The sequence below is a fragment of the Chionomys nivalis genome, chromosome 17 (assembly GCF_950005125.1).
Source record: "Chionomys nivalis chromosome 17, mChiNiv1.1, whole genome shotgun sequence".
Taxonomy (NCBI): Eukaryota; Metazoa; Chordata; class Mammalia; order Rodentia; family Cricetidae; genus Chionomys; species Chionomys nivalis.
The window spans coordinates 35,113,156-35,128,148 of record NC_080102.1 but is presented as its reverse complement, the minus strand read 5'-3'; the positions used below and the strand labels follow the sequence as shown (position 1 = coordinate 35,128,148).

The following is a 14,993-nucleotide window of genomic DNA, read 5'->3' as shown; positions in this document are numbered from 1 at the left end:
CTGGTCTACAAAGCAGGATCCAGGACAGCCAAGGCTACAGAGAGAAACCCTGTCTTGGGTGGGGAAAAGTTAAGATAAATAAATTTATAATTATTTTGAGTATATGGTGTTGTGCCTGCATGTATGTCTGTGCATGCAGTGCCCAAGGAAGCCAGAACAGGGGTTCTCCTGGGCCAGCCAGGAGTTACAGATGTTACAAATTGCCTTGTGGATTCTGAGGATGAAAAGTGGGTACTCCGGCTAGGCAGTGACAATGCACACTTTTAATCCTAGCCCTCAGGAGGCAGATGGAGGTGGCTCTCTTTGAGGCCAGCCTGGTCTACAGAGTGAGTCCCAGAACAGCACAACTCGTAATTTCACTGAAGCTCTCTTACTTGAAAACATGCTGAATCCACTGGGCTTAGGCTGGGGTGACAGTAACAACCACACTGATTCAGTTGTACCGCAACCGTCTCCCTGGCCATCCACTGTGCACTTTTGAACTTTTAAGAATATTTGTCTTCAAGGGCAGAGGTAACACTCAGAGATCTCCGTGAGTTTGAAATCTACCTGGTCTGCATAGCAAGCTCCAGGCCAGCCAGGGATACATAATGAGACCCTGTCTTAAAAAAAAAAAAAAAAAAAAAAAGCCTACTGAATTAGACCAACTAGTTCCTTTCTTTGCCAGTGAGTTAAGTATCTGATTGTTCATCTTATGTCTGTTCATCTGCAATAATAAAATAAATAGCTATTTTACACATATTATAAGAGAGGGGGCAGAGCAGTGAATAAGTTTTTTGGGTTTTGTTTTTTATGGGGTTTGTTTTGTTTTTTTGTTTTTTTTTTTTTTTTTTTTTTTTTTTTTTTTTTTTTTTTTTTTTTGAGACAGCGTTTCTGTGTGGCCCTGGCCTGGAACTAGCACTGTAGACTGAGCTACCCTCAACTGAGATTCATCTGCCTCTGCTTCCTGATTGCTGGGATTAAAGACATGTGCCACCACAGCCAGCTCTAACTTTTTTGCCATCATATTTTAGCACTTTTATCTGAATCACAATAATGACTGACTAAACAGTGTTCATTCACATTATTGTTAATTTGCTTACTCTGATTTGTATTTTTACATATAGCCAAAAATCATGTGCCAACTCTTGAGTATTTGTTAGGTTAATGCCTCTCTCTTACTTATGGCTATCGAGTACCAGAGATTTGTAAGTCCTTCACCCTGAAGGGCATCTGGGTCAGTGACAGAAAGAATATTGTTCTGATGCACTAAGCATTTCTTCACACAGAGGGTCTCTTGGGCTTTTGTAGCATCTGTTGATTGTTTCCCATCACCACAGCAATAATCTTGCCTTTTTTTTTAATTATTATTGAATTTACTTTTATTTTCTCTGTTTTTACTTACTCTTACTTAAGGAGAGGGCATTCATATGGGGCATGTGAGGAGAGCAAAGGACAACGGGTGAGATTCGGTTTTCTCCTTCCACCATGTGGGCTGTGTGACTCAAACTCGGGTCCTTAGGCTTAGTGGCAAAGAGCTTCACCCACTGAGTCATCTCACTGACCTTTATTGTCTACATTCAACCTGTACAGAAGGTTGATGACGTATTTGTCAGCCTCAAAACAAGTCTACAAAGAGTAACATTATTTATTGAGAATTACACATAACAAGGATATGTAAACTGTGAGTCTATTCAAAATGTAACAGGCTTTCTGTTAGGCCACCGACCAGCTCCCAAGTCATGACATGGAGACTTCTTATTAGTTAGGAATGCTTGGCCTTACTTTATGCTTGTTTCTTGCTAGCACTTATGACTTAATTTCTCCTGTTTCTCTTCATCTACATTTGCCTTGAGACTTTTTACTTTCCTTCCTTCCTTCCTTCCTTCCTTCCTTCCTTCCTTCCTTCCTTCCTTCCTTCCTTCCTTCCTTCCTTCCTTTCTGTATATTTTACTTTCCTGCTGTCTCCACGTCTGGCTGTCTGGCAACTGCCTGGCTTCTGGCCTCAGGTTGTGTCTCTCTTTCTCCCTCATTGTCTTCCTCTCTTTCAAGCCTAGTTTTTTCCTCCTTATTCTCTCTGCCTGCCAGGCCCTCCTGTCCCTCTCCTGCCTAGGTGTTGGCCATTCAACTCTTTATTAGACCAATCAAGTGCATCAGGCAGGTAAGGTGTGTAAACAGATGTTTCCTGTCCCAACTGCCGGGTCCCCGATAATCACTCAGAGGCTTATATTAATTACAAATGCTCAGTTGATAGCTCAGGCTTGTTACTAGCTGAAACTTAATTTAAATTAGCCTATTTCTGTTAATCTGTATTGACACGTGATTCCTGGCTTTACTTGTCCTCTGGCATGTCTTGTTTCCTGGGCAGCTGGCTAGCTTCTCCCCATTTCACCGTCCTTCCCATCATTCTGTTTGATTTTCCCACCTAACTTCCCAGCTACCAACCTGTCAGCTTTTTATTAACCAGTGAGAGTAATACATATTCATAGTGTGGAAAAGGTTTGTTCTACCGCATTTCTTTCTTTTTGTCTAAATAAAAATGAAAGTTTTAACCATAATATATTAAAACTATATATAACAAAAAGTTATTAAGAATTACAGTAACAGTATATAGATAATATAATATAATCATATTCTATGATTAATAGTGTTACTTCATTCTTGTGATTGGGTTTGCTCTGTAGCCCATGTAAGCCATGAATTCATAATAATTCTCCTGCCTCAGCTTCCCAAGGTCTGGGAGTGTAGGTGTGAGCCAACATGAATTTTCTTTCCCAAAACTGCAATACTGTTTTCTACTTTGATTGGGTTATTTTTGTTGTTGTTGAGCTACACATCGACCTTACTTATTATTTATTTATATGTTTATAGGCCCGTATGATATGGCCCTGCATGTGCATGCAGGTCAGGAGACAGCTCTGTGGAGTTGTTTCTCCTCCAGGGATTGACCTCAGGTTGTCTGGCTTCACAGCAAGTACTCTGATGAGTGTCTTACCTCTCTAACAGTAAATACCCTTTGATACACCATTTTTTTTTCTAATTTTTATGAAATCCAGTTTGTCTTTTTGGTGTTGTTACCTGCACTTTCGGTATCATATCACGGGGAAGAAAATCACTGGTCAAGTCACTGTTAAAAACCACTTCTTAAACTGGACAATGGTGGCATATGCCTTTAATCCCAGCACTCAGGAGGCAAGAGGCAGGTGGATCCCTGTGAGTTCGAGGCCAGCCTGAGCTACAGGGCAAGTTCCAGGACAGGTCTTGAAAAGCAAAAAACACTTCTTAGAATTTTGTAGGTTTAGCTAATATGTTTAAGTTGGTCATCCATTTTAAATATATTTTTGTATGTGGTAAAGGGCTAATCTAATTTTTTTTTCTCTTTAAGGCAAGGTTTCTCTGTGTAGTTTTGGCTGTCCTGAATATCACTTTGTAGACTAGGCTGGCCTGAACTCACAGAGATCCACCTGCCTCTGCCTCCTCAATGCTGGGATTAAAGGCGTGCGCCACCGCCTGACTGCTCCACGACCTCCTAGCCTAACCTAATTCTTGGTTTGTCTTTTTCTTAGCTTTGTTTCTTTTGTAAAGTATTGGACTTACTTACTACTATTTTATTATCTAGGATATCAGTAACGAAACTTTTGTTTGTTTGTGAAAGGTCTCAATAAGTTGCACGAACTAACCTCAAGGCTTCCGAGTGTTGGGATTTCAGATGCCTGGCTGATGGGGTTCCACAGCTGACTCTTGTAGTCTACTGGAGATGCCCTTTTAGTCACCCCTAAGTAAGAAATGCAGCATCGCAGGCATTAGTAGCATCTCTGCATCTTTAATGTACATTTATCTGACCAAAAAGGGGCATGATTCACCCATTTCAGGGTAGAGAGGGGATGGCCATTTCTTTTCATGCTTGGTTTTTGAGGCAGGGTTTTACTGTATAGACCAGGCTAACCCTGAATTCAAAATCCTACCCAGACACCCAAATGCTGCTCTCAATGCTGTGTACCACAATTCCTGGTTTATCTATGGGTATGCACAGTAGAATGCTCTCTCAATCAATTTTGGTAAATTAAGCACTTCTGTGAATTAGGATGAGGACACACTTGGCCTGATCAGCCTATTACTTTTTTTGCTTTATTTTGTTTTGTTTTTGTTTTTCAAACTTGCCTTGGCTACTCTGGAACTCCCTTTGTAGACCAGGCTGGCCTTGACATCATAGAGATTTGCCTGCCTTTACCTCCCAAGTGCTGAGATTAAAGGTACCCATGACTACTTAAAGCAAGAGATCTCACTCAGTGTTGAACATATTGGTACACAACTTTAATTCCAGCACTTGGGAGGCAAAGGCATATGTCCGTGAGTACAAGGCCAGCCTGGTCTACATATTGAGTTCCAGGCCAGCCAGAGATACTTTGTGAGCTCTTGTCTAAGAAGTAGAGGAAAAAATGTTACTCCTTTTAAAACTCAAACTCCCAGGAACCCCATTTTACAGAGCTTTGTAAGGGTATTGTCACAGTAATCTGGAAGGCGGCTCGCTTCCTTCACTAACAGCTCTTCACTCCATGGGCTCACCCTCCAGTAAGACCACTTTACCACTGAATAATTTCAGTTGTAACGATTAATTATTATCACATTCATCACGTTAACTGTGGGTGGCCCAAGTTCGCTTGGTCAGAGCTCCACCTATTGACCAAAGAGAGAAGCTCGTCTGCAGGGATCCTCAGCTTCACTTGAGTCATTACTGAAGCTGGTAACTACACCTGAATATTTAGCAGATCTGTTACCAGTTTTCATTTTCCTTTCAATACATTGTCCAGCTCCTTACGGTTTCCAAATTCCACTGGTGTCAATGTGTATGCCACTTCAAACCAATCGAGGTCTGCTTTAGTAAAACATTTTCCCCCCTGAAACAGGGTTTCTTTATATAGCCCTGACTGTCCTGGAAGAGTTTCTGTAGACCAGGCTGGAACTCACAGAGATCCTCCTGCCTCTGCCTCCCCCAAAGTTTAATGTGAAGCCTCCACTGCCTGGCTGAAACTTTTGGTAGAAAACATGAGTCAGTCTGTATGACCTTGAAGTCACTAGTGGAGTTAATTATTCCTAAAGCACAAGCAGCAAAAGAGAGAACTTGTATTTCATCAAAATTTAAAGATGGCTCAGAGATCAGGATGGACTGCTCCTCCAGAGGACCCAGATTTGATTCCCCGCACTCACATGCTGCCTCTCAACTGCTTTGTGACACCACTTCTAAGAGGATTGGACTCTCTTCTGGCCACTGCTGGCACAGCACTCATGTGGTACACAGACAGCGGCAGGCAAAACACCCATACACATAAGGAAATCATGAAAAAAAGCTTTACATTTTTTAAAATTCTATATACATACATAAACTATTCAGAAAGTAAAATAACTACATAATGGAAGAGTATGTTTATAGATTCTAGTTTGATAAATATCTAGTATCTAAAATATATTTAAAACAAAACAAAAAAAAAAACAGCAGTGGTGGTGCAGGCCTTTAATCCCTGCACTCGGGAGGCAGGGGCAGGTGGATCTCTGTAAATTTGAGGCTAGAGAAACCCTGGAGTGGGGGTGGGATGAAGACATGGTTCAGCTGTTAGGAGCACTAACTGCTCTTCCAGAGGACCTGGGTTTAACTCCCAGAGCCCACATGGCAATTGACAACTGTTTCTAACTCCATAGATCTGACACCATTGCACAGACATACATGCAGGCAAAATACCAATGCAAATAAAGACTAAATAAAATTTTTTTTAATATTTATTTATTTATTTATTATGTATACAATATTCTGTCTGTATGTATGCCTGAAGGCCAGAAGAGGGCGCCAGACCTCTTTACAGATGGCTGTGAGCCACCATGTGGTTGCTGGGAATTGAACTCAGGACCTTTGGAAGAACAGGCAATGCTCTTAACCACTGAGCCATCTCTCCAGCCCTAAATAAAATTTTAAAACCCTCAGAATTCAGGGTATGGGAGACAGCTCCACAGTTAACAGCACTGACTGACCGGGTGGTGGTAATGGCGAACACCTTTAATCCCAACACATTCTGGAAGCAGAGGCAGGAGGATCTTTGTGAGTTCAAGGCCAACCTGGTCTACAGAGTTAGTTCAAGGACAGGCTCCAAAGCCACAACCATCTGTAACTCCATTTCTCAGGGACTCAATGATCTCTCCTGACCTCCATGGACATTGCACCCATGTGATATACAGACATACCTACTGGCAAAACATACATACATATAAAATTTTTTTAATTAAAAACAACTCAGATTTCACAAATTACAAGTCAATATTTTTAAAATTTATTTATTTTATGGGTATTTTCATGCATGTAAATATGTGTATCATGTGCACACCTGTGGCCCACAGAGGTCAAAAGAGGGCACTAGAGTCCCTTGAACTGGAGTTAGGATGGGTATGAGCCACTATGTGAGTGTTAGGAACCAAGCTTGGGTCCTGCAAGAGAAAAAATGTTCTTGACTTTTGAGCTCTCTCTCCTTTCCACACCTCAGAGCTTGTTTTAGCTCTAAATTTAGCCTATCGTGTCATGTTTTAAATATCTGCATAAGCTAATCAATATATTTTCTGCAGCCCTGGGAGTATAACTCAGTAATAGAGCACACCTGGGTTAATCACCTGCACCATAAATGTGTGTGTGTGTGTCTAAAAACTAAGTATGGTTGTGAGTTGCAAGTATATATACCAATAAAAATAGACATACACACGGGTGTGGCTGTCCCAGAGAATCAGTATTCTGGGTCAGTGGTTCTCAGGGGAAGTATATTTGTCTCTTGTAGTTGACATAGGCTGCTGTGTCTGGTGTTTGAATATGCAGGATGCTATTGACATCCTACATTGAATGAGATGGTTCCTCACAACCAGTCGTTACCTATGTCCAGTTGTCAATACTACTGAAGTTTGGTCTAGGGAGATGGCTCAGTGGGCAAAGCACTGGTTGCCAAACATGAATTTGCTCCGTGGGACCAACGTGGTAGAAGGAAATACTGGCTCCTGAAAATTGTCCTATAACTTCTGTGTGCATGCACATGTGTGACACCTGCACACCCCCATGCATATGCACACATACACTCATGATAAATGTCACTTTGCTAGATGTGTTTTATTTTATGTGAGTGTTTTGCGTGTGTGTGTGTGTGTGTGTGAGAGAGAGAGAGAGAGAGAGAGAGAGAGAGAGAGAGAGAGAGAGAGAGAGAGAGAGAGAGATTGTACCACAGGCTTGCTTGCTGCACACAGAGACCAGGAGAACACATCAGATTCTGGGTCTGGAATTACAGATGCTTGTGAACTGCCTTGTGGGTGCTGGGAATCACACCCAGGACCTCTGGAAGAACATCCAGTACTCATAACCACTGAACCATCTCTCCCAGCCCTAATTTTTAAAAATAAAAAAGTACTGAAGGACTGGAGAAATGTTCTTCCAAAGGTCCTGAGTTCAATTCCCAGCAACCACATGGTGGCTCACAACCATCTATAATGGGGTCTAGTGTCCTCTTCTGGCCTGCAGGCATACACACAGACAGAATATTGTATACATAATAAATAAATAAATAAAATAAATAAATAAATAAATAAATAAATAAATAAATAAATAAATAATTTTAAAAAGTACTGAAGTTGGGAAACCCTGCTGTACACTAGGCCATTCAGTCCTTGATTTCACACAGTAGAACTGCAGACACTTCTTGTTACATGACACGTGCTGCTTCCTCTTTTGTGCAGCTCTGTCAGATCACCTGAGAATAATTAGCTCCATCAGTGATAGCGGTTTCTTCAGCTTCACACTTCTGGAGACTAGGAGTCCTCACGCTCAGAGTGACACCTCTCAAAACTGCTAATCCCACTCTTGAGGGGGCAGACCCTGTGATGCATCACTTCAAGGGCCCTGACCTTCCTACCACCCCAGAGAGGATTAGATTTTTCTTTTTTTAAAGATATTTATTGCTGGGCAGTGGTGGCACATGCCTTTAATCCCAGCACTTGGGAGGCAGGGGCAGGTGGATTTCTATGAGTTCGAGGCCAGCCTGGTCTATAAGAGCTAGTGCCAGGACAGGAACCAAAGTTACAGAGAAACCCTGTCTCAAAAAACCAAATATATATTGTCCCGCGCAACCGTCTCGCCAGCAAGAACGACGCGGCACACACAGGATCCTTCTGCAGAAAGCTTTAATGCATCTTGAGAGGGAGAGCATAAGCTTACAGAGCGGAGACCCCAGAGGACCAAAGCCCAATCCTTTTATAGGTTAATAGTCCTCGCCTCCGACGTGTCACACTCTGACTGGTTGCAGCTCGTCAGCCCATATGACGCCACGGGAGAGGCAGAGAACAAGGGATGGAAATTTCAGTTGGTGCTGCCGAATGCAGGCGCCATCTTGTAATGGAGTATGCAGGGGCGGCTCCCCACAATATATATATTGTACATATACATGTACATCACTGATGCTTGACTCAGCATGAGTTTTGGAGAAGACATAAGACTTTACAGATTGCTGGCTCTAACATACGTGTTTATTCTGAGTGGGAAGGTTGAGTGCCCTAACTCTAAAACGATTATCAGTCAACTATTCCAGCGAGCAATGTTTCTTTTCCCTCCTGAAATTTTATACTAAGTACTTAGTCATAGCATCTGGTTGAGAAAACTCTGTAGCTCTGGCTGGCCTGGAACTCACTCTGTAGACCAGGCTGGCCTTGAACTCAGATTCTTTCCTGGGTGCTGGGATTAAAGGCTTGTGTCCCCATCCTACCCCCAGCTGGGAAAAGTGTTCTTTATTTGAACCCCAACATTTTGAATGTTTGTGTGATAGATAAAATGAAACTATATTTGGGACTGAAGAGATGGCTCAGTTCTTAAGAGCACTGGCTGCTCTCCAGAGGACCTGGGTTCATTTCCCAGCATCGACTTGGCAGCTCACAGCTGTCTGTAAGCTCAGTTTTAAGGGACCCTCACTAGGATGTACATGCAGGTGAACAAATGTGACCAAGTCCTCCCCCTTCCCTCTCTCTCCAGGCCTTCATAGAGACCATGTTTGCCAGTAAAGCACCAGTGGACGAAGCCTTTCTCTACGCAAAGGTGAGCTTCACATAGCAGGAAAGGGCCTGTTGGGGCAAATGTGTAAGTGAGGTCATTGGTTCCCGGGTGGTAGGCAGGTAGAGTAGTGGCAGCTCATACTCCTCGTGTTGTTGCTAACTTACTCATCTAAACACGTGGTGTTCCCATGAAGAAAAGTGTGAACGGAGATCAGCACTGAGTACTTGTAAAGGAAGGGAGATCTGAGGCAGCCCTTAGATGGAGCCTTCGGAGTGTACTGAAGGTGGCAGAATGTAGTTTCCCAGCATGCTTTTCCACTTAACCAGAACATTTAGGTTGGTAACTATTTATAGAAATAAAATTAGCCGCCGGGCGGTGGCGGCGCACGCCTTTAATCCAGCACTTGGGAGGCAGAGGCAGGCGGGTCTCTGTGAGTTCGAAACCAGCCTGGTCTACAAGAGCTAGTTCAAGGACAGGCTCCAAAACCACAGAGAAACCCTGTCTTGAAAAACAAAATAAAGAAATAAATAAATAAATAATAAAAATAGGGCTAAAGAGATGGCTTAGCGGTTAAGAGCACTGACTGCTCTTCCAGAGGTCCTGAGTTCAATTCCCAGCAACCACATGGTGGCTCACAACCATCTGTAATGAGATCTGGTGCCCTTTTTTGACCTGCAGGCATACATGCAGACAGAACACTGTATACATAATAAACATTTATAAATAAATAAATAAAATAAGCCATTTTAAGGTATTGATAAAAATATAAGCCATATATTGATTAGTTGATAAGAATAGCCTTGCATATGTTTTTGGACTCAGCCTTCTTTACAGATTTTCTCTGTCTTCTGGACTTCCTTTGAAAACCATGGGAATCTTAAATTACAGGAGATTTATAATAAGATTGTTGCATGTCAGAATGCAACGTTTAGGAAATGGACACGTGTGGTCAGGAGTTCGGGGTCATCCTCAGGTATATTGTAAGTTTGAGGTCAGTCTGGGCTACGTGAGCTCCTGTCCATACTAAAGCTAGATGACAGGATTGATGTGAGAGGGCATTTATAGACCAGAATATAGAACATCAGAGTCAGAAATGTGATGAGTTGATGGCATAAAATGGTTGCTTAGGTATGGCCAGTGTTCCGGTAATAACTTAGAATAAGTACCTCTGTGGTGGTTGAAAACAGCCTGAGCTGGGACAGTTCCATAGAAACTGTCACACTTTGTTCTTTTTCACAGTTTGAATTTGAATGCCGGGCCCGAGGTGCCGACATCTTAGCCTACCCACCAGTGGTTGCAGGCGGTAATCGCTCGAACACTTTGCACTATGTGAAGAACAATCAGCTCATCAAGGTATTCGGAATGCCCTGTGGTCCACTCCCCAAGAGGCTCGGGTTTCCCAAACTGACTGTTCTTCCTTCCCTCGCAAATGGAATGCCATTGAAAAGCACTTTTTATTTCTAAAATGGTCTGTGGATATTATTTCATTAGTCCCTGTCAGGTAAGAACATTTACTAGCATACTTAGTGGGTGAAAAAGATAGTTGTTAAACGTTAGCAAGCCGTAGTACACAGGCAGGGTGTGAGGCAGCACTGGGTGGAGCAGGCGGGTAGCCTCCAGAGTGCTGCGTGTGAAGCAGCCTGTGGAGCTGCTTGAGCTGGTATTTCTTTATGGGCTTCCTTAGCCTACTGGTTCAGGCTCTTTTTTTTTTTTTTTTTTTTTTTAATTTATTGTGGTAGTGATTGTGTCTTTGTTTTGTCTTTTTTGGATGGTTGATATGGGTGGTTTAGAGACAGGGTCTGATGTAGCCAAGAATGATCCTGAGCTTCCTTGTGTGCCTCTCTCTATAGTGCTAGGATTACAGGTGGACGCCATCATCCAGTTCTGTGTAGTGCTGGGGATGGAACCCAAGGCTTTGTCATACTAGACTCTACTGAGCTACATTCTAGTCCATACTGTAGGTTTTGTTTTTCGGTTTTTTTTACCAATACATACTTAACATAATTTGACTTTGTTTTTGAACTTTGTATAACTTCAGAATGTTTAGGGGCAGAGTATTATTGCTGGCAGGATGCTACTCCATGGTTTAGACTAGCTTAGAATTCTCTTGTGTAGCCCAAGCTGGCCTCAGACTTGCAGCAATCCTCCTGCCTTGGTCTCTCTCCCAAGTGCTAGCATTACAGCGTGCATACCATGCCCGGCTTTGAAGCCATTTTACAGCAGTTCCAGTGGCACACAGCTGCAGGTGCTCTGCGTTAGTTTCACTGGTGTAGAACAGCAGAAGGTCTGAAGGGTTAAGTCAGTTCGCATAGGACTGAGACGTGATGTGATAGCCTTCCCTCTTGTGCTGTTACAAGTCCCACTGGAGTGCTCTGTGGCTGCTCAACAGCTTGAGCTGCAAGGCCATTGTAAGACTAGGCTAGACAGAAAGTCATGGAAATTAGTACATTACAGTATTCTACATTTTTATATAGAAGCATCATTAGTTTCATAAAACTAATGATATATATATATATATATATATACATACATACTTAAGTAATAGAGTTTTTGAGGTGGAATTAAAGAGACAAGTCTTATCATGTGGCCTAGGCTGTCTGCAAACTCCTCGCCTTAAGCTGTCATTCTGTGTCAACCTTCTGAGAGTAGCTGGGGCACCAGGCATGCGCAGTGTTTTTGGGGTCTTGTATTATTGTTTGCGTTGCTAAGGGTCAGACTTGGGTGCCTTGGGTGCTCGGCCACTGAGCTATATAGCACAAACACAATTGTTTGTTTTTTGTTTTTGTTTTGTTTTTTATTTCATTTACATTTAATTAGACATCCCATTCTCGGAATTTGTTAAAAACAAAACCAAAATTGTTTTCTATTCTTTTTTGTAATTTAATTAAAATAAAATTGTTTCACAACTTTTTTAAAGATTTATTTTTATGTACATTGGTGTATTGCCTGCTCATATGTCTGTATGAGGTGTCGGATTCCTGGAACTGGAACACAACAGACAGTTGTGAACTACCATGTCGGTGCTGAGAGTTGAACCCGGGTCCTTTGGAAAAGCAGCCAGTGCTCTTAACAACTGAGCCATCTCTCTAGCCCAATAATTGTTATTTTTAAGTGACTTTAATACTATAAATTTTTTTCTTAATTTCTTAATGTGATAATAGACATTTATATGCTATTTCCAAATTTATAATGTTATTGTTTGTGTCCTGGCATATAAGCATCAAGTTCTTCCAAGGGACACGTAATAGTGGAATGTCTGGGTTGAAAGATGCGCATGTGGGGGCTGGAGAGATGGCTCAGAGGTTAAGAGCATTGCCTGCTCTTCCAAAGGTCCCGAGTTCAATTCCCAGCAACCACATGGTGGCTCACAACCATCTGTAATGGGGTCTGGTGCCCTCTTCTGGCCTGCAGGCATACACACAGACAGAATATTGTATACATAATAAATAAATAAATATTTAGAAAAAAGAAAGATGCGCATGTTTGCATCTTGGATAATACCAGACATAGACATTTCCAAAGTGATTACAGCAATTAAATTTCTTTTCCTGAGATAACTTTATACATTTTTCTACCACCTTGTTTATTTTGCTTAAGTCATGGTCATATCTAAATCTGCTTCATAATCATAGTTACTTTATCTTTTCTCAAAAAGAAGATATCACTGGACAGTTACTTTAAGAAGTAAAGACGCCAGAGGGCTTGTGTGGTGTGCCTTTAATCCCAGTCCTCTGAAGACAAGGCAGATCTCTAATATGAGTTTGAGGCTAGCCTGGTCTTCATAGTAAGTTCTAGGCCAGCCAGGGCTACATAGAGAACCCAAAAATCCAACTTGGTTTTATGTAAATTAATTTATTTCTGCTTTCTACATCTATACGTTTATGTCTTTAATCTGATGTCAGTGTCTCAGATATAATTAAGGTATCATCTTTCCTGTGTTCTATATGTTCATTCCTTACTCCTTCAAGGTCTCTAAAATAGATGTGTCCTACACCTTTTCATTCTGTTCTCTGTTTCATGCTTCCCCTTGCCTCGACTTCGTCATGTTCTAGGTGATTGTGTTAGGTCTAGCTACCAGTGTTGGTATGTGTCTTATTTGCTGTTAACTTAGCCCGCTATTGCCAGGTCTAGGTTTTTGTTTTTGTTTCTGAGATAGAGTATTGCTATATAGTACCAGCTAGCCTGGAACTCACAGAGATCTCCCTGCTTCTGCCTCCTGAGTGCTAAAATTGAAGGTGTGTATCACCACACCCAGCCTTGGGTTATCTGTTTTTAAGCAAAAGTCTTTCCAGTATCTCTTATATAATGTGATTTTTTTTTTTTTTTTATTTTCGAGACAGGGTTTCTCCGTAGCTTTTTGGTTCCTGTCCTGGAACTAGCTCTTGTAGACCAGGCTGGCCTCGAACTCACAGAGATCCGCCTGCCTCTGCCTCCCGAGTGCTGGGATTAAAGGTGTGCGCCACCACCGCCCAGCTAATGTGAATGTTTTATAAAGTATTTTGTACAGGGCCAAGTTAGCTTTTAACAGGGACTTTATTCAATCCTGTTGCCATTTCTTCCGTCCTCCACCCTCACCTCCACCCCAGACAGGGTTTCTCTGTGTAGCCCTCGCTGTCTTGGAACTCACTCTGTAGACCAGGCTGGCCTCAAACTCAGAGATCCACCTGCCTCTGCCTCCTGAGTGCTGAGGGATTAAAGGTGTGTGCCACCACTGCCTGACAAATACCATCATTTTTATGCCAAAGTTTGTTTTTATTTCTGTATGGCAAGGATATGACCTATCTTTAAGGGTTATGAGTTGATCAGGACAAATACACTCAACATTCTTTCACACACATATTGTGACAGCAGAAAAGGAATGCTAAAATTAAGAGCTAAAAGTAGTGAATCTGTGTTAGTTCATGGCCAGCCTCTTCTACATAGAAAGTTCCAGACTAGCCAAAGCGACACACAGAGACCCTAAGGAAAAGATGCTAAGAGTAATTGTGTTTTAGTAAGGAAGTGGATTAACGTATGATGATGATGATGATGATGATGATGATGATGATGATGATGATGATGATGATTGTCAAGCACCCTTACTCAATGAACCATCCTGCTGGCCCCAGAAACTTTCCCCCCTCAATTTGTGTGTGTAGTTAGTCTGCATGGGCCCATGAAGATCAGAAGAGGTCATCAGATCCTCTGGAACTGGATCTGAGAGTGGTTGTAAGCCACTATGTGAGTGCGGGGAACCAAACCCAGCTCCTCTGCTAGAACAAGTGCTCTTAATCACTAAGCCATTTCTCCAGCGGTCCAGAGACATAGACAAGAACTTGCAGTTGTGAGATTGCCTGATTGCTACCTCCTTCCCTTTCTGTGTTCCAGGATGGTGAAATGGTGCTTCTTGATGGAGGTTGTGAATCTGCCTGCTATGTGAGTGACATCACCCGGACATGGCCTGTCAATGGCAGGTAGGGATCTACAGAGTAACATGCCCCATGGATCTTAGGATTTGAGTTAGTGGAAGGATGTATCTTGAATAAGTGGCTCTTATATGTCAAGTTAGCTGTCTTTACAAAGCTTTTTACTGTTTTTGTTTTTGCCTGACTTATTCATGTAAGGCACATAGAAAGGCTTAACATAGAAACCACATACACTTTGTTTTGATATTTGCATTTGTGGTTTTCTTTATTGCTTTTTACCTTCTAATTATAATGTCTTATACAGTAGTATATCTTTGTTGCATTAACACTTCATAGATTATGATTATAAAATCTCAACAAAATATTAAGAACAATTTGAAGGCACTAAAGAGTATCTATCCATTATAGGCAAAAAGTGTAAATCCTGCCGGGTAATGGTGGTGCGCACCTTTAATTCACCAGCACTCAGAAGGCAGAAGCAGGCAGATCTCTGTGAGTTCAAGGCCAGCCTGGTCTACAAAGCAAGTTTGAGGACAGCCAGGGCT

At 42.0% G+C, this 14,993-nt stretch overlaps 1 protein-coding gene across 3 annotated transcripts in view; it reads left to right on the top strand.

Annotated features, from left to right (window-relative positions):
* Window positions 1-14,993, top strand: part of Xpnpep3 (X-prolyl aminopeptidase 3) — a 52,742-nt gene that overhangs the window by 27,215 nt on the left and 10,534 nt on the right. For all 3 annotated transcript variants that reach the window (XM_057792608.1, XM_057792609.1, XM_057792610.1), the window contains 3 exons: window positions 9,023-9,085; window positions 10,283-10,396; window positions 14,411-14,496. In XM_057792608.1, the coding sequence (XP_057648591.1) occupies window positions 9,023-9,085; window positions 10,283-10,396; window positions 14,411-14,496 (263 nt within the window). The remainder of the gene's footprint in view (window positions 1-9,022; window positions 9,086-10,282; window positions 10,397-14,410; window positions 14,497-14,993) is intronic.